The sequence below is a fragment of the Setaria italica genome, chromosome IV, assembly GCF_000263155.2.
Source record: "Setaria italica strain Yugu1 chromosome IV, Setaria_italica_v2.0, whole genome shotgun sequence".
Lineage (NCBI taxonomy): Eukaryota > Viridiplantae > Streptophyta > Magnoliopsida > Poales > Poaceae > Setaria > Setaria italica.
Genome location: NC_028453.1, coordinates 38,666,882 through 38,693,086, shown reverse-complemented (window position 1 = coordinate 38,693,086; position 26,205 = coordinate 38,666,882). Strand labels below are relative to the sequence as shown.

General features: G+C 46.9%; 2 protein-coding genes, 1 long non-coding RNA gene and 1 pseudogene across 4 annotated transcripts; 1 reads left to right on the top strand and 3 right to left on the bottom strand.

Moving 5' to 3' along the window:
• Nucleotides 1-6,624: 6,624 nt before the first annotated feature.
• On the bottom strand, nt 6,625-8,236 carry LOC101770167 (annotated as a pseudogene).
• A 45-nt stretch (nt 8,237-8,281) lies between these two features.
• On the bottom strand, nt 8,282-9,182 carry LOC111255685 (laccase-15-like). The gene is made up of 3 exons (XM_022826154.1): nt 9,090-9,182; nt 8,788-8,939; nt 8,282-8,576 (listed from the first exon to the last, which is right to left on the bottom strand). The coding sequence occupies exons 1-3, from the start codon at nt 9,180-9,182 to the stop codon at nt 8,321-8,323; spliced, it is 501 nt and encodes a 166-aa protein (XP_022681889.1). The 3' UTR covers nt 8,282-8,320.
• A 5,598-nt stretch (nt 9,183-14,780) lies between these two features.
• On the bottom strand, nt 14,781-15,909 carry LOC101782285. The gene is made up of 2 exons (XR_215109.3): nt 15,496-15,909; nt 14,781-15,049 (listed from the first exon to the last, which is right to left on the bottom strand). It is a non-coding gene; the product is annotated as an uncharacterized LOC101782285 (long non-coding RNA).
• Nucleotides 15,910-18,555: 2,646 nt separating this feature from the next.
• On the top strand, nt 18,556-26,205 carry LOC101781605 (solute carrier family 40 member 1). 2 transcript variants are annotated; one of them, XM_004966276.3, is made up of 8 exons: nt 18,556-18,909; nt 23,096-23,246; nt 24,165-24,361; nt 24,453-24,890; nt 24,990-25,161; nt 25,305-25,553; nt 25,670-25,797; nt 25,921-26,205. In XM_004966276.3, exons 1-8 carry the CDS (start codon nt 18,767-18,769, stop codon nt 25,925-25,927), a joined length of 1,485 nt encoding a protein of 494 aa, XP_004966333.1. In that variant the 5' UTR covers nt 18,556-18,766; the 3' UTR covers nt 25,928-26,205. The 2 variants fall into 2 exon arrangements, with proteins under 2 accessions (XP_004966333.1, XP_004966334.1); XM_004966277.3 differs by having other exon boundaries at nt 25,670-25,813.

Here is a 26,205-nt window from a genome sequence, read left to right as displayed (position 1 = left end):
GCTTTGCAAGCATATTCAAATAATGTTGTCATATCTGTGTAGTCCTTATAATCAAGTATATCCTGAATTTCGCGGTTCAAACCACCACGAAAACGGGCCATAGCAGCGTCGGTTTCCTCCAATAACCCACAACGAATCATTCCTATTTGTAATTCCTGGAAATATTCCTCAACAGATTTGGAACCTTGCTGAAAACGTTGCATTTTATTAAGCAAATCGCGAGCATAATAAGAAGGCACAAATCTGTGGCGCATAGCAGTTTTTAATTGCTCCCAAGTGGTTGGAATGGTATTGGGATGTTTGTGTTTATATTCACGCCACCAGATTAAAGCAAAATCAATAAATTCACTAATAGCAGCTTTAACTTGAGAATTAGCAAGAATATCATGGCATGAAAATTTCTGTTCAACTTCTAATTCCCAATCAAGATATGCAGCAGGATCATATTTGCCATTAAAAGGTGGGATTTTAAATTTAATCTTGGAAAAGGAATCATTACCACCGGAGCGGCGTGGCACGCGGCGGGCACGGCCTCGGCGGTCGCCATCGTCCTGGTCCGAGTCACCACCATAACCCTGCTGCAACTCTGCGACTGTAGTGTGCAATGCATCGAGTCTTGCCACAACTGAGTCGAGTGTGGCCTTAGCGGCCGTCTGTGCAAGGTCGAGCTGATCACACCGCTCGGTCGTCGAGGAGATCGTCGAGTCCAGCCGTTCATGAATCGTCTGAATGTCGGTGACAAGCCCTTCAACTTGCGCCCGTATGCCCTCCAGCTGGGTAGCCCCCGCGTCGACATCATCTGCCATGGTTAGCGCAAAGACAAGAACACAAGCGACGACAAAATAGGGGTGTAACAGCTCACAAGGCGCTCACACTAGTGCTGTTATCAAATTCTTATCCGTTCTTACCACGCACACAGGGGCGAACTGCAACCAACCGGTGGAACTCACGAAAGATTGGAGGAGCGATTGCCTGGAGAAACAAAATATGCTCGTCGTAGAACTATGTGGAGTTCTGGGAAGGCTGCACTCAAATGAAGGATTAGCACAATCAAACAATAATGCAAAGTTGAAAGATAGTGCCAAACACGTAACAATAGTTGCTGGTAACAAGGAAAAATCGAAAGAACAGAGGCAAGGTGGAGAGGGCGCACCTCTTTTTTTTTTTTTTCTGTTTTTTTTTTTTTCACAGAGGGTGCCCCAAAACTGATAATATGAACACAGAGGATCTCAAATATCAAATTGCGGCACACACTTTTTCTGAAAGGACAGGGGTATTCCGGTAAAAAAAAGATACTCTCTCTCTCTCTCTCTCTCTAGAGTAAGGCGGACCTCAGAAAAATAAAGGACCAAGAAAGAGAGATACGGATGTGAAAGGCTGGCACGGAATACGTGGGGGAGGGGGGAATTAACACCAGAGAGTCGTGACCCAGGAGGAGTCACGGCGCGCGCAAAGGGAGGTGCCACCGAAACAAATCCGAATCACCTTCCTTCTCCCTGTTGGATTCTTCTTCTTCTTTTTTTTTGGCTTCTTTCCTTCTTTTTTTTTTTGCACTTTCCTTTTTTTTTTGATTGCTTTCGATCTTTTTTTTTTTGACAGGGGAGGGGCGATCGGAGTAGTGGGATGGCGCGGCGCGGTTGTCGCGGGGGGAGGTGCGGTGGGCGCGGCTGGTAGGGTTGGCGAGCAGCGGAAAGGCGGCGGCGGCGAAAACTAGGGTTAGATGAAAAAACGAGAAACAACAGATTAAACACAAGTAACCAGCAACAATTGAACGAGTAGGCACACAAATTCAACAAAGACACTTATTGAAAGAATGTGCGAGGCTAAACGGTTGCTGGGACAAAGGATCTAACCTGAAAAAAATTTGTTTTGGTTTTTGTGGACTGTAGGAAGGGAAAAACACTCGGTAAAACTCACCGATCAACCTGGAAAGCTGATACCACTTGATAGAGTCGGAGTGCCCGATCTTTCGGTGAGTGAAGATAAATTCGACTTGGTGGAAGTAGACCCTCACGATCCGACTACGACGAGCGAACCCGAAGCGCCAATGCAATCGCTGAACCAACTCCCGATGGTTACCAACCTCGCTGGTGCGAGATCAGCCTGATCACGAAGATCGATTCCTGTCCGCAATCGAAGAACGAACAAGAAAGAGAGGCGAGCAATCTAAATATCACTCGAAGGTGGAGTTCTGAATCACAAGGACAGCGCGTATTTGCGCGTGTTCAAGAGTAGCTAAAGCTAGATGTAAAACAAAACTCAAGTCGTAAACAAAAAGGACTCGGACTAAATAAAGGGGGCGCAGCCCCTGGAGTCCGAAGGGGTCACGGCGCCCAACCCTAGGCGCCCCACCTGGGCTGCCCTGTTGGGCCATCTTCTTATTCCGATGGGCCTTCGTTCCTTAACAGCATGATGAAGTTTAATTCTCTCGCACGGGCTCGAGTGATTGGCCCAACTGGAGGAGCAACTGGAGGCGCCTGAGGTGCTGCTGGTGTAGATGTACTCGTGGTGTCCTCATCAGTAGAAGTAGCCTAGGCCGCCGCCGCCGCTTGCTGCCTTGCTGTCGGCCTTCGCGAACCCAGGTCTCCGGCGAACCGCGGCTGGGAAGCCCCGTGCCTACGCGCGCCAATGCTGCGCTTGCCATGCCCCGCTCACCCGCGCCGTGCCGCAGCCCTCCTGCGGTGCTGACGTGGCCGTAGGGTCCACCTGTGGGGCCCACTAGTAGGGCCCACTAACCTGGTTGGGCCCACTGTTGACCAGGTCAATGCTGATGACAGCGTAACACGTGCCACCTCCTTGGTTGCCACGTGGACCAATCCCGTGCTGACACATGTCCCCCTAAATAATTGTTTTCTAAAATTAATTAAATAATTAAATAAATCCTTTAATCTTTAAAAATTCATAATTAATTGGTTTTAATTCAGAAAATTATGAAACCAGTTGCATTAAATTCGTAAAATCGAGCTCGTGCTATTTGTAGCTAGTTTAATGTTATTTGAATCTTCTAAATTTGGCTTTCTTTAAGTTTTTGTCTAGATGTAATGCCGTTTAATTTATGGTTCGTCGTATTTCGTTCTGTTCACACCCGAGCTACGACTCGGAAGACCTTTAAGACCCCAACTACGTTGAGGACCCAATTGACTACGGACAAGGTGTCATGTCACTCCTAATCATATAGATCCTATGCATGCTTAGTTCCTAACGCTTTACTCACATTGCTTGCTTGATGAGGATGGATTGCATAGCCAATGTTTTTAGCCATACCTAGATAATTGTTCATCTTGTTTTCCTTGTTTTACCTACCTTTGTGGACTAGGTACAGATCCCTAGCTAGTCCACTGCTTATTTATCCATATACATGCTTTTGAGTTATGGATGGGCATTTGCCATGGTTTTGATGATGTGATTCCTTGAACACTCTTGCGTGTGTTTTGGGTGAGTGTGACTCCTAGATGTGTTCTTGGCGGGAGCGAGTCATGGTTGGTATTGAGAAGTGCCTTGCTGGGAGAGAGCTTTCTAGACTCTCTCTATACCACGTACCCGTGGCGGGTACCTTGTTTGTTACTGAGGAGTAGGTGACGTACTGGTACGTAGTAGGTGCTTCAGCATGTACTTGTTGGTAGAGTGCTTGCTCTCAGCTGCTTAAGGACCGAGTTAGTTTACCACTAGCCACAACAGCTACTTTTCGTACTTACCGCTCGCTTACGTTTGGGCGGGGTTCAGTCCAAGACTAGTAGTGGATAGTGCTCTGCCTGTAGGCAGATTGGAGGATTGTGTAAGGAGTTCGAGGTGTTGGCCTGCTCGGACCAGACTACACCTCAACGTGGGTATGTTTCACAGCTTCGAGGTCCTCTCTGGTGACGGCGTGCCTAGCAGCTGAGGACAGTTCCAAACTCGAGGAAACAGGAGAGAGCTATCCACTTACTAGGGCTCTGGCTGTTAGGTGAGGTTTGGACGGCTAGCTACCATTCAAGCTCCATTTGTGCGGGTACAATTGTACAACCTCTGCAGAGTGTATACATTTATAGCCATAGTCCGTGTCCACTGGTTATGGGGAGGGAGCTCTCACATCGCCTAGCGTGTTTGGGTGCTGGACCTTGGGGTGAAGGATCCGGTGTTTTGTGCAGACTTCCTTGTTGAGGTGTTGACCTCAGAATATGTGTTTTGCTTCCTCGATTTGCTACTGCTGCTGCATAAAACTCTATAGCCATATATAGGTTTTTCCCATGCATATAGTATGATTCCCCCCGTTTTCTTGGCTTTGCTGCTTTTGGAAGTTGACATGGTCTACCCGCTTCTCGGGTAGATGTTGGCTTTTCAGGATCGGAGCCCGACTACGACTTCGCAACGACGGATGGGAGGACTAGGGATCGTGCTTCGCTCGAGTCACCTGTGAAGATGGAGTTCGCCATAGCTTCTGTTTCTACTGCGTAGACGTTTTACCTTTCTTGATTCAGTCCTGATAGATTTGTAACGGCATGTGCCGCTGAGATATACTCGTACTATATTATCTATGAGGTTATTGTACTCTATTTCTCTCTCTGTTTCTATGTTTGTATAGATTTGTACTATCTGAGATAGGGATGCGCACGTGATAGTCTTCCTAGGACTATCACCGAGGTGCGTAGGCTTGAATTCTCAGAAATGGGAATTCGGGTCTGTTTCACTATCCGTTAGGCCGGATCAAAATACAACCGGTACCGAGTATCGGGACGAATGCTCAGTATTGCAGTAGTGAACGTGGATCCACTCGATACATTAATTCTCCATCTTAATGGTCAGATCCAACTCCCGATTCAGGTAACCAATCAAGACAATCTAGCACCCGAGCAAGCCTGGCCAAGCTGAGTACAGCAAACCAATCAGCCCCTGATATGGGACGCGTCACAAGAAGCAGCTCGGGATCCACTTGTCCAATAATCGAGAGGGCCTATACATGGACCACGCAATTCAAGCCCAGTGAGCACTATTAGACATCGTGCATTAAGTAAGTTGTTTTCTGTTCTGCACACGTCTACTGGCCATTTTACAAGTGCAACATATGGTACCTTTCTGAGTGTCCTTTTTGTGGTCTCAGGCATCTGATGATCCACTGCTGGCCACATCACAGCTTGCCTTGGGCTGCTGGTGCGCGTGGAACCCGAGTGCCGCCCAGTTGGCGCTAAGACATCCTGCAAGGGTCCCTTTGGTTCATTTGCTGGGCACTGTTTCACCTTCCTGAGCAAGGACAGGCGTTTGGCATCGAGCCAAAAGCTTGCTTTGCCAGCAGGCAAGCTCGCTCAACGCGACAAGGAAAATCTCGCCCGTGCAGGTGAGCCAAATCAGCTCTCCTACACGAGCAAGCATTGCTCGCTGGTGCTGCTCCGTTCTATCCAAGCTGGTAGCTGCATGACCGCGACAGTGCGACCTCCTCCTCATCCAACCCTAGCTCCTCCCTCCCCATGCGCAGAAATGGCGAGCTCGGCGCTAGTGGACCACCAAAAGCAGCCCCTGGTGCCAGTTTGAAGCTCTTCCACGGCGGATTTGCAAGCTTGACATTGCAGAGTGCAGACCAGCAAAGCAAGTCCCCGCTGCTGTTGTGCAGGTATAGGCAAGCTCAGCACTAGCGGCCGACCAAATCGAATACCTACTGCCAACATTGAGGTCGTCTTCACCCGGATTGAGTTTCTGGTTGTTGGATTCGAGTTCCTTGCCGTCACCAGCAGCCATGGCTGTAATGTGCCGTCGATCCCTATCTCTCTCTGCATGACACCAAGAGCCCATTAGTTTTGGATAAAAGCGGAGGGCTGAGACTTAGGGATAAGCAAGGCAACCAATCAGATCAACAAATCTTGACTTGCCTTGCTCGACAAAGCCAGGCAAGCTCGGCTAGGCAAGGCTAGCTTGAGCAAGGATTCCAAACAGGCCCGGTGCTGGGACAGCTGCCTCTTGCTTCCCCACCATATCAGCAACGATCTCTTTCTTCTAAGGTTCTGTTTGGTTCCACAGGACTAAAATTTAGTTCTTCCCTTTTACTTTGATGCCATAGGACTAAAATTTAGTTCTTCCCTTTTAGCCTCTTTTAGTCCTGAAACTTCCAAACAGAAGGACTAAATGAAGGACTAAGGGGATTAGTCCTCTAGTCCCTTCGGATGACTTAGAGGGACAAAAGATCCAGAAGGACACCCCTACCTCTTATTATTACCTATTCTCCATCCATCTCGAGCCCTCCCGAACATGTTGTCTCTCTGCTCATTCTCGCTCACTGCCCTCCCCGCCGCCGCTCTCGCTGCTACCACCGCCCCCCTCAACTCCCCACGACGGCTATTAAAACTAAGGTATGGAGCATCAAAGCCGTGAACGCCGAGAAGATGGAGGAGAGAAGCATTGCTACGAAGGAAAAAAAAATAGAATACAATCAAACATCACGCAATACAATACAAGTATATGATAGGAGCGACCTTCATGTCCGTGAGGACAGGATGTCAGGCAGTACGCTTTGAAGTTTGAAGGGTGCAAAGTCCTGGTCGCGATTTGCACAGACAGACGCCTCGTTGACCAGGGCCTGCTCATTTTATTTGGGAACACGTGGTTCCAAATATTATTTTCGACTACATCTTCACGTGTAACTTCTTGAGCAGCAGTCTAAGTTTCGGCGTACGATTCACGAAGCACAGGATTATCCAAGAAATCTGATCGGGGTGGTGGTGGTGGAAGAGATGTGTCAACTGTTGGTCCGTTCTCTACGATGAATATTGCTGTCATGCCCATCGTCAAATGAAATTCATAGTGGCAATGAATGTACCATATCCCTGTACACCACCACGCAAGTGTCATACGATTAGATTTTGATAGCGCTCCTTTAGTGCCACCCTTGATGGGACCGACAAATATTGGTCATATCTAATTTAAGTCAAACTTAGCAAAATATTCGTAATAAATATAATAGATAAGTAAATCTTGTACGCACCAGGATTATCTGTGACAAAGCGGATGGCAGCCCACCCAAGCCTTGGCACTTGCACGGTGTTCCTCACTGGTGGATCTACAAGGTTGTACCTCTCGACATCCCTCGTCGCATTGTAGGTTCCGATCCCCTGAGCAAGCACAAACATATTGTGCCCATGTAGGTGCATTGGGTTGGAATCACTTGACATCAGTGCTGTATTCTGGAACACCACCTCCACTGTTGTGCCATACCGGAATCGCCGTACCACCGTCGCTTGGGACGTTGGCTCTAGCTGCGCCTCCTTGGGGCCTAGCGGGATCAAGGTTTCATCAGTGTAGTTGAATGCCATCGGTGGCCTGTCAGGGAGTACTTGAAATGTATACATGTCGCTGGAGTTGTAGTAGTGCTTTTCGAGCAGTGATGTTTCAACCATGGGGAGCTGGAAGGAGATGTTGTTCATGGTCGAAAGAACTTTGTCCTCGGGACTCGCCATCCTTGTGCAGAATTGGCGGCCATGCCGGCAGACAGTGCCTAAGTGTGATGAAAAGGTGCTCATCAGCACGCATTGGTACCTGTAGGTGAGGTGCGTGGTGCAGGTTTGTCAGGTTTCCATGGAAGTAGAAAGATGTTATCGAGTCATGCTCGTCCGGCATCTCAGGTGTCATTGGCATATCACCAGACGTAGTACTTCCTCCTCCATCAGCACGAAATGAGCTCACTGATGCAGCACCGTTATTTCCAGAGCTGTGGTTGTTGCTATACAGCACCATGCCCCTTGTGACATGTTCTGGATTCTGGAACTCAGGCAATGGAGCCTGATTGGGCTTGGCCACCATATAGTATCTGCCGGGAGGCGCATCAGCGACCACAAGGGCATCCACCGTCTCTCCAGGCGAAACTGTGATGATGTTGGTGGTGTAGGGCTTGATGTAGTTGGCGTCAGCAGCAACCACCGTGAATGTGTGCCCGGCAATCTTGAGGTATTACTCCGAATAGAGGGCGGCGTTGATCACTCGCAGCAGGTAGGTCTTTCCGAGCTCCACCTCCAGCACGAAGCCGTCTTCATGGACGCCTTCAGAGTTGAACGCAAAGCAGACTCAATTTTTATAAATAAAAGATAATGTTGTTTCTGTCAGGTACATAACTTTATCAAATATGTAACTAATTACCAGAGCAGTTGTAGAGATCTCCAAGTTTCCCATTGATTGTTGATGCAGTGAAGTAAAACTCAGGTACAGAATCTGGCAAAAGAAATCTCAACTGCCTATCGACGTCTTGGAGGTCCGCCTCCCACCACTCCCCTGCCATTGCATGTACCATAGCAACTTAAAAGCCAAAGCTAGCGTTGTGCCTAAAGCATATCTTATCTTACAACGTAAAAGACCGAACAATTCACGAACCTATAATGATGGGGATCTCCTTATGGGGTTTAGGAAATGGATATGATTCTGCCCCAAGTCTAGGACGGATGATCAAGGCACCGTGCAGGGTTGCCCGAAGGCAGGGGACATGAGCGTGCCACCACAGGGTGCCTTCTTGCCCGGAAACATGGAACCTATAGGTGAAATTGTTGTTGGGTAGGATAGGAAGTTGCGTAAGCATCGGCACACCATCGGCCCAACAGTTCAGCCGCTGCTTCACACCATGCCTACATCACAAAACACAGAGGAGTCGTAATAGATCGCAAAAGGAAAAAAAAATGAAACAAAATATACTGATCTTTGTTGCTGAAAACAAAACGGATCACATAGGTGGTGAAAATTGGGTTGACTACTTAAAATGCAATAGCTAGACATTTTGTCTTTCAAATAAAAAAAAATCGATTAAGTAATAATCTATACTTTGTACTTGCTCATTACCAGTGGATTGTTATGTTGTAGGGTGACTTGTTGACGACATTAGCAACCACGAAATCCCCTTCTGTGACCTCGATCGCCGGCCCCGGGAGCTGCCCGTTCACCACAGTGGTGAGTACCTCCTTGCACAAGTGCGTCATATCCATCTGGCTTACCTGCATATATACTTATACGTGTTCCAGCAAATCAAGCATGCATATACTGATTCTTGATGTTTTGTAAAATCACAGATGCTGATCGTCAACAGCATACACAGAAGTGGTTAAAGATGGATAGGAAAGCAGTGCAAGATAGCTTGCGCTTACAGTGAAGGTGTGCTCGACAATGGCCGAGGCAGCAGGTTGGGCCTTCATCATGAAGAAGATGATCACTGCAGCGGCGACTACTGCAGCCGCCATAGGGACGCTCCAGGCCCTCATAGTTCGCAAGTACCTCTGCTTATCTGTAAACTTCCGCTATGCCTGACTATATATAGGATCTTGGTCACTGGTAATAGTGGTATTTGTTGGAGTAATAATCATGAGGGAGATCACAAACCATTATTTTTGTACACGTCACTTATTTTCTTTTCTGCACATTCTACAGACAGTTTTACTATATCGTGTACCTTTCTTAATTACTGTCTTTTTTTGGTCTGGATTCTACTGATGAGCTCATAAGCTTGTCCTGGGCTGCTGCTACGCATGCATCACGAGTCTTGTTGGTTGGTAAGCTCATCATAATCCATTGATGTCTGACAGTGAGCTGCTTCCACTGGGCCATAAAAGATCAAGTGGTCGCAGGCGGACCGAGCACCCGCTAGCAATCTTGAGCCAGCACAAATGCTGTCTCTGTTGACGGGCAACATTAGCCACCCGCTAGCACAGATGCTTTCTGTCCTGCCAGGAATATGTATTGAGTTTTTTATAATTTCTATTTCCCGCCAGTTTTTAGCCGTCAAATTGAAATATGTATATCCAACTCCATAACAACAAACTTAAATAATAAATAATTCAAATTATTCAAAACTGCATCATACATAATATATAATTCATATTATTAAAAATCCAGCATTTGGAACAGAGCTATTCTTTGCCACGCTAATATTAAAACTACTACACCCATCTACGAAGATTTGTGCACTCGTTCGCCATCAACACGCCATTTTTACCAAAGAATGCTCCAACCTCGTGACAAATCTCGCGTAGGATGAACCTCGCCATGTCCCTACAAATGTTGTCGATTTGTTTGTCTTCGAGTTTGGCATCGTGATTGTCGATCCTAGGCATCTGCAGGTATACAGTAAATAAATATTATGATCTATTACCATTAGGAAGTTAGCACATGCCAGTGTATAAAAAACTTACATCTTTAGGGTTCATCCAGTACCTCCCATTGTTTCTGAGGAACTCGCACTTATAATATCCGCATAGTGCAGTGCCGGGAGGTTGCTTGTGGCACTGCAATTAAGTAGAAAAATGATGAGTTGTTATTAATGACAAGTCTAAATTATATAAAAAAACCAAGTTTTATATTCTTACGAATCTATAATATATTATTTTCATAGCTTTCTTCCTTTTTTGATAGTGCTCCCTGCCTTTTACTATGTAAAGCTTGTACGCACTTTGAGGATATAAAGACAAGAGTTAGTAATACAACTTAGGTGCATAAAATATCAACATTCATTTAAGAACTATCAAGAAATGTCTTATTTTTGTATAATGCCTATCAAATCTTTGTAGCTATCTCTACTAAAGCTGGCTGAGTCGAGGACCACTTCTCCTAGCTTGGGTAAAATAATGATGCAAATCAAGTGATCTTGTTATTCTTTTATCTTTTGTTGCCAGTACCAGGGGTGTTTCTGTGACTCTAAAACTACTCTGTAATTTTGTTGCTCGATGGTAATGAAATTCGGGCAAGATCCTTGGTGGAAAAAGTGGGTTGGTTCATTATTAGTTTATTAAGGGCCACAATAGAACATGCATGAGGAGGGTTGAACAATTATTGGGCTGGTGAGTGTGAGAGAAGGAGATGAAGTCGTAGTTAATTCCCGGCTTTGCTTTGGTTCGAACGACATGGGTTACTCATCACCAAATTAACAAGGATATAACTATATATAGGCGATTTGCTTGTTTGCGCTTGAGCCTGCTGGCATATCCATCTGCACGGTGGCACGTCGTTCTCTGGCTTGTGAGGGGCCGGCTCTAGCGCTTGCTCAGGCACCTCAAGCCCCTCTACTCTGCACGGGCAGGTATAAAAAGGCCTTCACCTGCTTCTGCCATATTGTTCGGATACGACATATAACAACATAAATTTTGCAGCTCTCCTGCCGGTTCCTTTAAAAAAAATTGTAGCCATGTGGCGACTGAAGATCGATGAAGGCAGCGGGCCGTGACTGAGATCGGCGAACGGCTTCCTCGGCAGGCAGGTTTGGGAGTTCGACCATGACGCCGGCACGCCGGAGGAGCGTGCCGAGGTCGAGAGGTTGCGCCAGGACTTCACCCGCCACCGCTTCCAGAGGAAAGAATCTCAGGACCTCCTCCTACGCATGCAGGTGGTTATTACCACTCCATCTACATTTTCCCTGTTGTATACACCACACTTCTAATTTTAAAATCTAAGGTGTTTTAGTTTTATCCTAAGTTAAACTTTCTAACGATGGAAAGTTGACGGGAGTGGCACATAAAAGAACCAGAAATTTAAACGATCTCATTGAAGGAAACTTGGTTTGTAAGATGACATATGGAAGGAATTGAAGATTTTTTTATGGCATAAAGAGTAACATGCAGTCAGGGCATTGTCCTTCATATCATTAGAACTCCCACTTAGTAGTTAGTACTACATTCATTTCATTATAATCTGTACACTATCTTGTTAAATAAAAAATATTAATATTTTAAAAAAATAAATAAATGATGATATTCCTAGTTTTCTGGACCAGTTATCGAACTCCGACCTGACTCGGTCTAATCCTTACTAGTGATTTGCGCGCGCCTAGAGCCTAGCGCTTTTATTGATGAGTATACACTACTAGAAACATGAGCATTCATTCTTGATATTAGTACCACACGACTTTTCATCCGGTACTAACGCGTGAAATTAGTACCGGGTAGAAATTTTCGATCCTCGGAGGTCTTTTAGTACCAGGCAATAACGGTTGGTGTTATTGCCCAGTACTATAAGGCATGGACCATTTAGTACCGGGCAATAACACCAGTACCTCGTAGAATACCATTTAGTACTGGGCAATAACACCAACCGGTATTAAATGGTGATATTTTGTACTGGGTGGTGTTATTGCCCGGTGCTAAAGGCCTCTCTACGGGTTACTCCAAAAGGAAAGCATATCTAACTCCATCACATATGTTGTGTAGGTAAGATGATAAGGAAAGTTCACACGAAGCTTGAGATCGTTGGTTCAAATCCCACGGACCGCGTACTGGGCATTTTGACCAGTACTAAATGGTGTGGAATTTAGTACCGATCATGCGCCTAGTACTAAAGGGGTTAGTGACCGGTACTAAACGTCGTTTGTCCAGTAGTGACAATTCACTATTGGTACATAAAAAAACACACTGATTAAGCTTCATCTTGAGAGTATCATCCCTTTATCACACGGAAATTTAAAGCTTCAGTTCAACAATAAAAATTCGTAAAATAGTGCTCTCGGTATGGTGAAGGACTAATGGGTAACGGCAAAATTTTAACAGTCCAAGAAGTTCTGCCTGCATAGAAGGCTATGTTTTTAGTTAGTCTATTATGATATACGACAATATATCGGATTCAATTATTTAGATGCAGTCTAGAGACGAAGTAATTTGTACCTCTTGAACGCACGAAACAATAGCTTTTTATATAGGGGTTTCATTCTGCACGGCAACATGACATCTGCCCCAGCCGAATCTCGCAGCTTCAAAAGCCCAAACATAAGTGAGATCCTTGACAAAGAAAAGAAGATACATGTGCTAAAAGGAACAATTCTAATAGTAAGGACTATTTTTTACCTCGTGATGCGTCACACCGACCTCCGAAGATGAAAATGTGAGGGGATGGCAACGATAGTATGTTTGGTCATGAAAATATGCGCTATATATATAGGTCACGAAGGCTAAAAATGGCCCATGTCGCCACCGGGCGAAAATAGCAAAATTTTTGGAAAACAGCTAGAGAGTGCAGGATCACATGTAATCTGGTCAAAATTTGTTAAATCAGCTCAAGAATAGGTGAAAACAGCTTTTGGATGGGCTAGCATGCCACCAGCGAGGAGGGCGGTGGCGGTAGAGGGGAGGAGAAGAAAGGAAGTGTGAGATTTTTTTCTCCATTGTGGAGAAGAATTGGTTGGGGTTGAGAGGGCGTGGAGAAGAAGTGGTTGGGATCGAGAGAGTATTATGCGAACAAGAAACCGACACCTATATTTAAAAGCGCGGGACGATTTCTATTTGGAAATGCGGGATGTATATTTGGAGGCGCGGGATGATTTCTTGATAATGTGAGGGCCTTATGATTTCTTGATAATGGGAGGGCCTTATGATTTCTTGATAATGCGAGGGCCTTAATGCAAAATATGTTGAACACTGTGAGTCCACTAGCCATTGGATGGTCATCCAACCGCTAAAAGATTTTAGGCCGACGTGACCATTCTAACCGGCCGTCGAGTCGCTCGGTTTAATACATAGAAAGAATAGGAATATGGAAGCGCGGGATGATTTCTTGATAGTGCGAGGACCTTCACCCAAAATATCTAGTAATATATTTGGAAGCGTGGATGATTTCTTGATAATGAGAGGACCTTAATGCAAAATTATTTGGGCACTACTAAGACATAGCCATTAGATAGCCATTGTATAGCAATATATTTGGAAGCGCGGGATGATTTATTGATAATGCGAGATGGACTAAAACTAAAGTTTAGCACTGACTAAAGTTTAGACGTCTAAATTTTAGTTGGCTAAAATTAGCCAATCTTGTTTAGGGCCAGAGCTAACTTTTAGCTAATTTATTGGTAAAAATCTATTCTATCCTTAAGGGGTGGAGGAGAAAATACGCTAAGGTTTTAGAGGTTTTAGAGGAGGGTATTTTTAGTCTTTTATCATTCTTGTTTAAAATTAGCCCCCATTAGATGGATTTGGAGGACTAATAAACTAAAGTTTAGTTGGAAGGTTGTTTAATTTTTAGCCTACTTTTAGCCCCACTATTTGGATCATCAAGAGCTATTTTTTAGCCAACTAAAGTTTAACCTCTGGATTCAAATAGGACCTAAGTTGTGAGCACCCTCCCCTGATCGCGCACAACCCTAGCTCAACCCCATTTCATGTGCGAACTCAGTAGCTGCCATCATATACTCAGTCTTTTGCTGAGTTTAAATTTTCCATTGTGAAATAGACAATCTTCACATTACTTATTGACGCCAAGTCAATTACTGTGACTCACGGAGAGTCCATCTGAAACAAGGACTAGAACTTTTTACTCTCGTTCCACTTCATATACATCTTCAATTTTTTCATATACATCTTCAATTTTTTAAATTGTGTTCTTGCTTGTGTTTTTCGATTCGTATACAAGTATACACCTTCAAGGTGAATCAGAATTGTGAACTGTAGAATTCTCCACCAATCGAAATTATGATATCAATTGAAGATCAAGCCAACAGATACATCAATGTGCATTTATTAGTGTGAAGGCCGAATCGGGGCTAGGGCGCGCACGCGGAAACGCACCGTGGTGCGAGCCTTTGCAGTGTTGTTGCAACTAGAGTCTCAGTACATAGTTTCATCACACTGTTACCAAGACTGCCACATCAGTTTTTCAATGAAATGAAACTCTCTCTCTCAATGCAGAGTTTCATTGCACAGTTTCATAGATGGATTGCAGCATTTAATTTTTATAAGATGTTGTGATCAAATGTGCCATAAGAACTTTGTAGCGTCTACAATTGTATCTAAATTTGCCATGAGAACTTTGTAGCCTCTACAATTGTATCTAAATTAAGTATTAGCATAGTACTATGCTGACATATATAGAGTTACACGGTGTAGCGGATTCACATTCAGATACGAAGAAGTTCCACATTCAGATATGCAGCAGTTTAACATTCAGATATGGATCAGTTTCACATTCAGACTAGAGTGCTCGCTGCCACCCAAACTAAAGCGATAAATGACCAAAATATGCAACCTGACAAACTTAAAAAATCCACTGCCACTCAAATTTTCATCTTCTTATTTCCTACATAGCGCCTTCCATCTTCTGAAGCCTTCCATCATCCCTTTTAGTGGCACCTTGCCTCCTGAAAATGGACGGCAATATTTAATAATATGTTCACAAGTAAAATTTTCAAGCACCAGATTTAACTGACATATAATTACCAATTGGACAAAAACAGGGAGTGAAAATGACAAAATAATATTTACTGAATAAAACATCTGAATGGTGAAATAGGAAGATGATAACTACTGATAATACTGACAGGCTAGCATCTACACCAGATGATAGCTAGTGCCAAATTTGTCTGCACTACTTCATGAATAAAAAGAAACATAGGTTTTTCAGTTTAATCAATCTGACTAACCTTACATTTGTGAACCGGATCTACTTGACCCTATACCCGGCCAGCCCATAAATCTGACGAGCAGGGCATCTCAGCTATCCAATTAAGCAATCAAGCAACCCAAACAACACCTTGATTGGGATTTGTTTTCTACTGATGCACAAACTGAACGAGAGGGAAATTACCTAGGATTTGTGGAAGAGGATTGACCTCCATGGCTGCCAACATGCTGCACTTGGCGGAGGCTGTCATGGTGAAGATTTCAGGTTCACGAATCCCTGATGTGGTGACGCGTGAGTTAGACCTCTCGGTGAAGAAGCCGTCCGTTTGCAGGGGCCGCCGGCCATTCTTCTCTAGGCCCGCCATCGAACAGCGCTGCTGTGCGACCTACGCCGGCAACGCCGCAGAGACCTACCATAGCCATCGGCCACTCGCGATGAGATTGGAAGGGAGAAGTGAGGCGAGATATGGATTGGAGATTGGCGGGGAGCCTGGCGGGAAAGCTTGCACCACGCGGGAGATCGATAGAATCACAGGAGGAGCTCCACGCTTCGCACGGGATCCCCGCCGCCGCGTCTAGATGAAACGAAGCCTCCCAATGCAGTATTGTCCGGTTTCCAACGTCTTAGGTAATTGGGGCTTGCTCGTTTCGTCCTTGTTTTCTCTTTCTTCGGGCGTGTTTTCTTCCACCTTGCTAAACTTTAGATGCTAAAAGTTGCTAAACTTTAGTTGCTAAACTTTAGCAAAGCTGTTTGGATACTCTTGCTAAAAGGCATTTAATGAGCTGTAAAAGGACCTATCTACCCTTATTAAAGGTGCGCTGGAGGAGGGAGACAAGCAATAAATGAGGGGTATATGTTGTCCAGCCCACCTTTTAGCAAGTTTTAGCAACCAAAAACTTGCTAAAGTGCTAAACTTTAGCAACTCAACTTTAGCAAGTTTTAGCAAGAGTGTTTTGCAGTTTAGCAGCTCAAAGTTGCTAAACTTTAGCATCTAAAGTTTAGCAAGGTGGAAGAAAACAGGCCCTTCGTTAATACGGTACCATGTCATCGTAATCGTTTACATGACACCTTATTTATTATCCATGAAACTACCATTAAAGTTCTGCTTGATACCTTTGCTAAAGTTAAGGCTGTTTGGATATTTTTGCTAAACAATATTTAATGAGGTGGATAAAGACCTATTTGTCCTTAATGAATGCTACCAGACAAGCAATAATGAGGAGCAACGGTATCCACCCCACCTTTTAGCAAGGTTTAGCAACTAAAAACTTGCTAAAGGGTTAAAGTTTAGCAACCATAGTTTAGCAAGGGTGTTTGGCAAATTTTTTACTAAAAGTTGCTAAACTTTAGCTGCTAAACTTTAGTAAGGGTATCCAAACACCCTCTAAGATTGGCCCTTATATATTTCCAGTATTGTGGAGTGGAGCTTAGGCACTAACTAGAAGCAAGGTTAAGCTTAAATTGTTATCTTCTCTTGTTTGTATGTATGGCCGCATTAGTACCTCGGTCAACACTAGAATCTCCGTGTGTTTCTTCCTCCCTCCCTCTCTCTGCCACATGCGCACCCCTCTTACCGTTTAGAGCACACTTTCAAATTCAAATGGGCATCACCAAGCCTGATGCCCTTGCCTCTACCTCATGCTGTCCCGATGCTGCCGAGCCCGATCTCAACTTGGTACCGCCTCTCAACTGGAGGTCGTCCGAAGCATAGCCACCTTCTGAATGGATGTGTAAGTAAAACAAAAGGAGTCATGGGATAGCTTTTATTTAAATTTTAGGGTGTATATCCTAGTTATGTAGAGGCCGGGAGTGCTTCAAAATCTTTACTTCAGCTCGATGATGTAACAATTTTAATTAGTAAAATCTCCGCTTAGCGAAAAACAAATTATCATTAAAAATCTAACAGGACCCAAGGTAACATTTCATTAAATGGGGATAAAAGTTTTTATTAACAAAAATATTTCTAAGGCCAGTCTCAATGAACAATTTCATTGCACAATTACTAAGGCTGAGAACTTAGTAATTGTGCCCGATTAGTGTTATGGGATGAAATTTCTCTTACATCCGATGAAACTCTTTCTTCTCTCTCGTAATGGTCTTACCAAGTTAGCAAAATTGTTGATATAGCATACAATTTAATGTTCATGAAACTTCTATAAAATCTTACCTAAGGAGGCAAAGGACATTGCTAGAACCAATCTGCCCGAGGAAATAAAATGATAAGGCCCAGTAGTAGAAAAATTGAGATCACGGCTCGGCGGCTCGGTGAACCAAAATTGAACGGCCCTGCAAGGCTGCAACCACATTAACAACATTTCACGAGAAGATCCTCTCAAAGACACAAGCGGTGCAGGTGAGCAGCCAGTGCCGGCCTGCCGGGGAACAGGCCCAGCGTGCTGCTGTCCCCACAGCTCCGCCATACCTTCGCCCTGTTGAGTGTCTACGCCTGTTTGTTGGAGAATCTTCACAACAGAGGCTGTTGCGTTCAGGGATTAGTTACCTATGATTGCGGTCTGCGAGTTTGCACATGCATCTTAGTTACCTACTGTGGTGCTGAAAGAAAAACAGTAATCACAAGAGGAATTGAAAGAGTCATAAAAGAAATATGTGTAGCCTCTGCCTGTGAATTTAAGATTCTGAACTCTGAATCCAACTGCGGAGAATAATGAAGGATACAGTATATCGTCCTAACATTGATCCAGGTATTCATCATTTATCTAACCTCCACTGGTTGCAGTACTGAACTTTGGTCGGACGAGCAGAAACCACACTACTTTCCTTTTCTTTCTTCGCCATGAATTGTCATGGTCATCATCCCGTAAATGTAAAACTGCTAACTATAGGATGTTTAGGTAAATCACTATATTATTATAACCTACAATCGACTGGAGCAGAGAGAGAGAGAGAGAGAGATATTAAAAGGAAATGCTGCGCCGATCCTCAATTTATCATATAGTACATCGCTTGCTGGGAGGAAGGTTGGATGGATCCGGGAATCCCAGTGCCGCCACCGCCAGAGGTTTTGGTTCGCAAAAAGCTCGCCGCTGCAAAACGCCACGCGGGGGGTGATGCGAGCATAGCTCTTGTATCTTTCCTGTTGTTCGATGAATGAACGACCTCAGGCGACGTGACGGTTCCAGCGCACGTCACCCTACTCTTTGTATCTTGCGAGTTGGGGACTAGCGCCTGTTGTAAACTGCAAGCCATCGTGCGGTCGCTCCTCGTTTCATGCCGCCTCGTCTGCAAGACTGAACCAAAACAAATCTGTTTCCTTTTTATACGAGACCGATTGGGAAGAGATGGGGGCGTCGTCGGGGTGTGCGTTGCCGCGCTCGTCCGGGTCAGCTGCGCGCAGCGCGTGTCGTCGCGGAAGGAGGAGGGAGTAGTTAATTGAGAGGCCGGAGGATCAGGGTATTCAGGTCAAGGCGAGGGCGCCCCGCCCGCGGCGGCGGACATGGAGGGAGATGCGGCGATCGAGGGCGGCCGGCTCGCGCCTCTTCTCGGAAGCAGCTGCGGATCCTCCGGCTGGCCGGAGCCGGACGGGTCCCTGCTCCGCCGCCTCTACGCCGGCCACGCACTCGCCAGATGGGGCGCCAGGTGCGTTCACTCCGTCATCATCAGTCACGCGTTCCTTCCTTTGCCCGTGTTCTTCTACCCGCGCCTAGCTAGATGATGGGTCATTTTTCTCATGAGATGAATTACGATTTATGACTCGATCAGTTTGTCGTGTTCGTGTAATCAATGGATGAACATGAAACCGCCATCATAAGAATCGGTGGTGGTTCTTGAAATTAAAACTGTTAGGGCTAATTTGAAAAGCACAAATCTAGCACCCAAGGATTATTCTTAACAATCTCCTAAGCCTTGTGCGAACTGCATATATCAATCAGGCCACTTGGTCTTACCAAGCGGCTTCGTCAGAATGTCGCCCAGCTGTTCTTCGCTCTTGATGAACTCTACCTCGATCAGACCTGGTTCAGCAGACTCAGATAATATTTAACTTCAATATGCTTACTCTGTCCATGGAGCACTGGGTTTTTAACCAAAGCAATAGCAGACTTGTTGTCCACCCTCAGCATTGGCACTCTTGGTGCTGATCCTTGCACCTCTGCTAGCACTCTAGCTAGCCACAGTGCACACCTTGCACCTCTGCTAGCACTCTAGCTAGCCACAATGCGTGACAAGCAGCACTAGCAGCTGCTATGTATTCTGCCTCACAACTTAACTGTGCCACCACCTTCTGCTTCATCGACTGCCAGGTGACTGGGCAAACTCCACTGCCTGCGCCCCGCCTAACCCTCTTGGCATCTCCCCTGCAGTGGCATGTGGCGATGGCGACGGGGTCGGCTCACCATCTGATGGAGCCTCCCCAGGTGCCTCGACGGAACCCTTAGCCGCCAGAGTCGCCTGGCCCATGATGGAGTATTCCATCGTGAACACATCGTCATTGCCACCCGTCGCACCGGAGTTGCCGCTCGTGCCCCAGTCCCACTGGGCTTGCTCGTCGAACACGACATCCCATGTCACATGGATGCTCTTGGTGATAGGATTGTAGGAGCGGTACGCCTTTGTTACGTGCTCCTAGCCGACGAAGATCATCTTGCGACCTCAATCCTCCAGCTGCTTTAGGTGAGGCTTTGTGTTGCGGACGTACACGATGCAGTCGAACATCTTGAGGTGGTGCACGACCGGCTTCTTCTCGTGCCAGGCTTCGAATGATGTCATCCCATCCACGCTCTTTGTTGGGCACCTGTTCAGCACATACACTACCGTGCTTACCGCTTCGCCCGAGAACCAGCCGGGCAGCAATTTTGCCTTGAGCATGCTCCTGCTGCCGCCACTACAATCCCGTTCTAGCGCTCCACCACGCCGTTCTGTTGTGGGTTGTAGGGCACGGTGTGTTGATGGTGAATGTCATTCGCCGCACAGTACTCCACGAACTCAATTGAGGTGAATTCACCCCCTCGATCGGTTCGAAGAGCTCTCAGCTTGACTCCGGACTCGCCTTCCGCCCGTGCCTAGATCTCCTTGATGGCAGGCGCAGCACGATCCTTCGAAGGAATCACGGGTACCCACATGTACCTGCTCAGGTCGTCCACCAGTAACAGGAAGTACTTGTTGCCCCTTGGCGTCACTGACGTGATGGGACCGCATAGGTCCACGTGCACCAGCTCCAGGAGCTATTGCGCATGGTACTCTGCTTGCACCGGGAAGGTGGTGCGCCTCTGCTTGCCCGCCTGGCAAGCTTCGCACACCTGCTCCACTTGGCCGAGCTCTAGCAGCCCTCGAACCAGCTCCTCCTAAGCCAGCTTCCGCAGCGCTGCCACAGTGATGTGGCCAAAATGCTCGTGCCAGCGCCATGCCACCTCATCATCATGTCCGTGCACCGCTAGGCACACCGGCTATGCCATCTTGATGTGGAGCATGTACAGCCAGTTTGCCGCTCGCGACACCATCGCCAGCAGCTCGCCTCCAGGCTCCCGAATCCTCATGACTTTGGCGTCAATCTTGATCTTGTACCCAACCTCATCAAGCTACCCGATGCTCATGATGTTCGTTGTCAATCGGGGGATCAAGTAGACCCCGGCGAACGAGCAAAGCTCACCGTTCTTGCACCCGAATGCGATCATCCCGCAGCCTTTGATCCACACCACCAAATCATCACTGAAATGCACGGTGCCCAGCACTGTCGTGTCCAGCTTCGAGAAGGCATCCCTAGACCTGAACATATCGTTGGTTGCCCTAGTGTCCAGGACCCACATCTCCGCCTCGCGCTCCGCCTCCTCTTCAAGCTGGGCAAAGACCTTCTCCTCCCGGATCTCGATTTGAGACCCGGATCTCGCCTCTGGTGCTTCACATCCACCGCCGCCATGTGCCTACCCCACCTACTGTAGTGGCAAGACAGCATGCGGCAACGGGACCATTGTTGAGGAGGTGGCCGCTAGTGACCCGATCAGCGCTGCACTGGAGGATTACGACGGCGGTGGTGGGGGAATGGTTGGGGAGGACCTGAAGAGGAGGAGAGATGCCTCCTCTTCCTCCTGGACCGCATAGGCCTGCTCCCTCTTGGGCTTTGACGGGCATTCACGGGCCCAGTGGCCCAGCTTGTTGCATCTCCTTCACTCATCACCTCGGGGCTTACCAGATGACGACCGGCGTCCACGCCCACGGCCGCGCCCATGTCCTCCTCCTCCGTGGCACCCTGATCCACCACTCATGCCACCGCCGGAGTGGTTCTCCGCCTCCTGCTTCTTCCACCGAGCATCCCACTCCTCCGTGAGGTAGAGCCACCCGCCATGCTGCAGCACCCCCGGAGCCTCCTCGAAGGTCTCCTCCACCGCCTTCAGTCACCCCACCTGATCTGAGAGGGTGAGGGTTGACACATCGAGGAGCCTAGTGATCGTGAGAACGATCTGCTTGAGTCACAGTGGAACACTACGGATGGCCTTCTCCACAATCTTGGCCTCCTCGACCCCTACGCCAAGCATGGCAATCGTTGTCTCCATGCCATTCAGGTGCAACACAAAGTCTTTAATGGTCTCGCCATCATTGAACGTCACTAGGTCGAATTTCCCGCCGGAGTTGCACCGAGGCGGATTTCTTCATGCGGTGGTTGCCGACCCGCATCTCCGAGATGGTCTTCCAGGCCTCCTTTGTCGTATCCTTGTCGGCGAGAGAGGACACCATCTCCAGTGGCACCGCGCTACAGAGAGTGTCGAGCGCCATCATCTCCTCCTAGGCATTGGGGCCGCCGTGCTCGACGACATGCCAGAGCGCCCTTGCCTTCAGCTTCACCTTTATCAGTAGTGCCTAGTCGGAGTAATTGGTCTTAGTGAGGGCGGGGTAGCTACTCCTGCCGCCCACCTCACGAATCACCTGCTGGATTACAACGTCGTCGCTGGAGGAGCTGTCGGCGAGCTTCTTCTCATCACCCATCAGCACCCCGGTCCAGAAACCGGCTCTGATGCCAATTGTTAGAAACACACTGGAGAAACAACATCGCCGGCGAGCTCATGGCCAAGACACACACACGAACATAGAGGACTCAATTTGCGCTGTCAACTTGACAGCTTTTCCAGAGTCTATTGCATTGCTTAAGTAGACAATTACGAGGAAAGAAATTAAACCCTCACAATCAGGCCGGCTATATAATCACTCAATTGCAAATTGCTAAATTAAGCTACTGGCTAAACTAGGAAATCACAAATCTAACACCCAAGAATTATTCTTAACATCACAGCCCGCTTCCCTACGTTTTCCAAGGGCAAGAAATCCGCGAGGCATCAGGTCGGGAGCGCTTCCCCCGACCCGGTCAACCCGTGATGCCGCTGCCTTCGCTCGCGAGGTGCTGCTGCTCTACCACCGGGTTCTCCAAATACGAACAGGGATTTGCATGCCGGGGTGGGAATGGCACCCAGGGAATCAAAGCGATAGAAAAATCCCCGCTCGGGGTTCCCTTCCCTAGAATAGCTGCCCCATGTTCCCAAACTGGCCCTTAATTCTTCAAGGTCCCCGACCGTGAGATCTCGATTGCTGCTCCAAACTCTCTCATTCTTTTTTTGGTTAATCATTCTTATTTCAGAATTTCAACTACATCAGATAGAAGTAGAGTAAATAGATGACAATGGTATCCAAAGATTTGGAGACTGTACTATTGTTGTTGCAGCTACGTGTTACAGTCTCCTGGTTGATTCAGATTAGCCACGCCACGCATGAATACTGATTCTTAACTGCTAGTAACACAGTAAGATAAGATCATCATTTCATTTTTTATGTTACAAAGGATGTGGGAGTTCTCGGTTGGGCTGTACATGATCCGCATCTGCCCAGGCTCCCTCCTCTTCACAGCGATTTACGGCGTTGTTGAGTCTGCTTCTGTCGCCGTATTTGGCCCAATGGTTGGGATACTCGTCGACAAGCTCACATACCTTCAGGTCAGCTACTATCATCGCCATGTTTTTACTGATAATATACTGGATGAGTAAACAATGAAATGGAGTGTTGGAGAAAGTTTTTTGTGTGTGTTACTATGACATTGCTTGGATTGCGTAGCGGAAAGCAAATGATGCTTCCAAAAGAGCCATTCAATATCAGGAACACACAACCATACTGTAAAAGTAGACAAATGAGTCGTTTTCATTAACATGCATGTGCGCTTGACATTTGAAAGGGATAAAAAAATCATGTCCTATCTGTTACATAGTTCCTGGCTGAAGAAAAATAACTTAATCTTCCAAAAATATGATTCATATATTGAAAGTAAGGATGGAAAAAAAAGTTGGGTGCAATCAAAATCAATGAATAACAAACTTTCTAACATGTTGTCATAAGTTAAAAATTATTACTAACAAATACTCTCATCATTTTAAGTAAGTATGAAATGTATCCACAACGTTTCAGGTATAGCTTTTACAATTGCTTATTTGAACAAATGAAATAGAATTTAACATATTGTTTATTAAATCAAGTTTAATACAACAAAAAGAAGTGGAAATTGCATTATACGCCATGTTGTTGCCCAAGACATGTCAATAGTGTGGCCATGATCTGGTATCCACAGGCTAAAATAAAAGCTCCTATGGGTAGAAAATGGAAGGGGTTGTTAAGAGCCCATGGTTCCAAACCTAGGAAAATTTTCGTCAGGTGAAATACAATGAATACCACCTAGATTTGCAGGCCGAAACCAAAAATTTTTTCTAGGAAACAGATAAACAACCAAATAATTAGGAAAGAGCCCTAAAAAATATCTGGAAAGAAACTGTGAAATGAGGGGAGGGGCCAGAGTACGAAGAACTTACTACCCTTTCAGGATGTATGATTAAATGGCTCTAAACAAATGTATAACTCTTCAGGTTCTTGGGCTATGGTTGCTAGTCCAAAGCTTATCCTTCATCATCGCTGGAGTCTCGGTGACCGCTCTGCTCATCTACGAGGACCTGAAAGACGCAAATTTCCCAGTATTCATGTCGCTTGTCATTGTTACTAATGTGTCAGGTGCGCTTGCAGCGCTCTCAACTCTTGCCGGCACCATTCTGATCGAGAGAGAATGGTAATATCTCTCAACATCTTCCCTTATCCAAGGGAACCTAGAAATTGAAGTCAATGCAAATGCAGCAACACTTTAATCAGCATTGCCGCAGGGTGGTGGTGATCTCGTGTGGGCACCCTCCATCAGTGCTGACGGGGATCAACTCGGTGATCCGGCGGATCGACCTGAGCTGCAAGCTGCTGGCCCCAGTCTTCTCCGGCATGGTCTTCAGCTTCGTGTCCGCGCAGGCCTCAGCCGTGGCGCTGGCCCTGTGGAACGTCGCCTCGGTGGGGCTGGAGTACTGGCTCTTCGTCTCGGTGTACAACGGCGTGCCCGCCCTCAACGCCGAGAACGGCCGGCAGAGAGCAGCTGATGTGTTATCGTCGTCAGAGGAGATTGCCGCACCTGCCGAGAGGGCGGCAGACTGGAGGACAAGGCTGACGGAGCAGCTCTCGATCATACCCTGCTGGGAGTCGTGGGTGGTGTACGTAAGGCAGGATGTGGCGCTTCCCGGGGTCGCTCTCTCTATCCTCTACTTCACCGTCCTGAGGCAAGCTAACCGAAACACTGCTGAACTCTGAATCTTTGGTTAGTTGGTTACCGAACAACTCGAAGATGACCAATACCTTTGTGAAATGAAATCGTGCAGCTTTGGCACGCTAATGACAGCGACGCTGGACTGGAAGGGCATCCCTGCGTACGTGATCAGCCTGGCGCGGGGCTTCAGCGCCATCGTCGGCATCGGTGCGACGCTGCTGTACCCGATGGTGCACTCGTGGGTGTCCACTCTCCGGACAAGTCTATGGTCCATCTGGATGCAGGTAATTACATTACATACACAGGTGGCCAACTAGCCATGTGCATGTTTTTTTTTGCGCAAGAAGTCAAGAACACACGGATGTTTGACAAACTGCCAGTAGCTTGGAATTATTGCTGAATATTACTGGCGCGTGCTGTGTGCCAGTGGTGCTGCCTGCTGGTGTGCGTGGGCTCCATCTGGGCGAGCAGCAGCGTGGCGTCGGCGTGGATGCTGATGGCCGGCGTCGCGGCATCGCGCCTGGGGCTCTGGATGTTCGACCTCGCCGTCATGCAGCTGATGCAGGACGGTGTGCCCGAGCACGAGCGGTGCGTGGTGGGCGGGGTGCAGAACTCACTGCAGTCCGTGTTTGACCTCCTCACCTACATCATGGGCATCATCATCTCCGACCCTAGGGTGAGTGCCACTGCCATGAGCTACATACTATTCGCTACACATACACTGCTAGGCATTTGTACTTGACAAAACAACAAGAGAAGAGGAATTAAGATGACCGATCACACGTTGAACAGGATTTCAGCCAGCTGATCGTGCTGTCGTTCTTCCTGGTGACCTGCGCGGCGGCCATGTACACGCTGCACGTCCACCGCGTGCGCAAGCACCTCTTCCACTTGGACAAGATCCTCGCCAAGATCAGCTGGTGAGCGACCTGGCAGGTTGCAGCCATGGAGGCATGGAGTACCTAAATACTCCACCATTGACATTGCTACCGATTTCCTCACTATATCTCACTTGCTTTTATTTTGGCTCCCGTCCAATGCAGGATTTAAGTTTCCTGAACTGATTTGGGCCGGTTGATCAGGACCAAAGAATTTGCCCTGCTGCTGGCTACTGCAAATTGCTGATCTGACACCAGGTTTCGAGACAATCAAAACAGAGTTACTGGCTGGTGTTGTAAACGGTTGTAATGTCCACATGTGCGGTGTGTAGAAAGTCGTACGTGTAGCAACCGCGTCGCAAGATTGTGGGGCTTGTTGTACTCACGTGGTAACAATTTTATTTATAGAATTTCCCGTGAATAACAAATTTAGAGAATCAACATGAATCA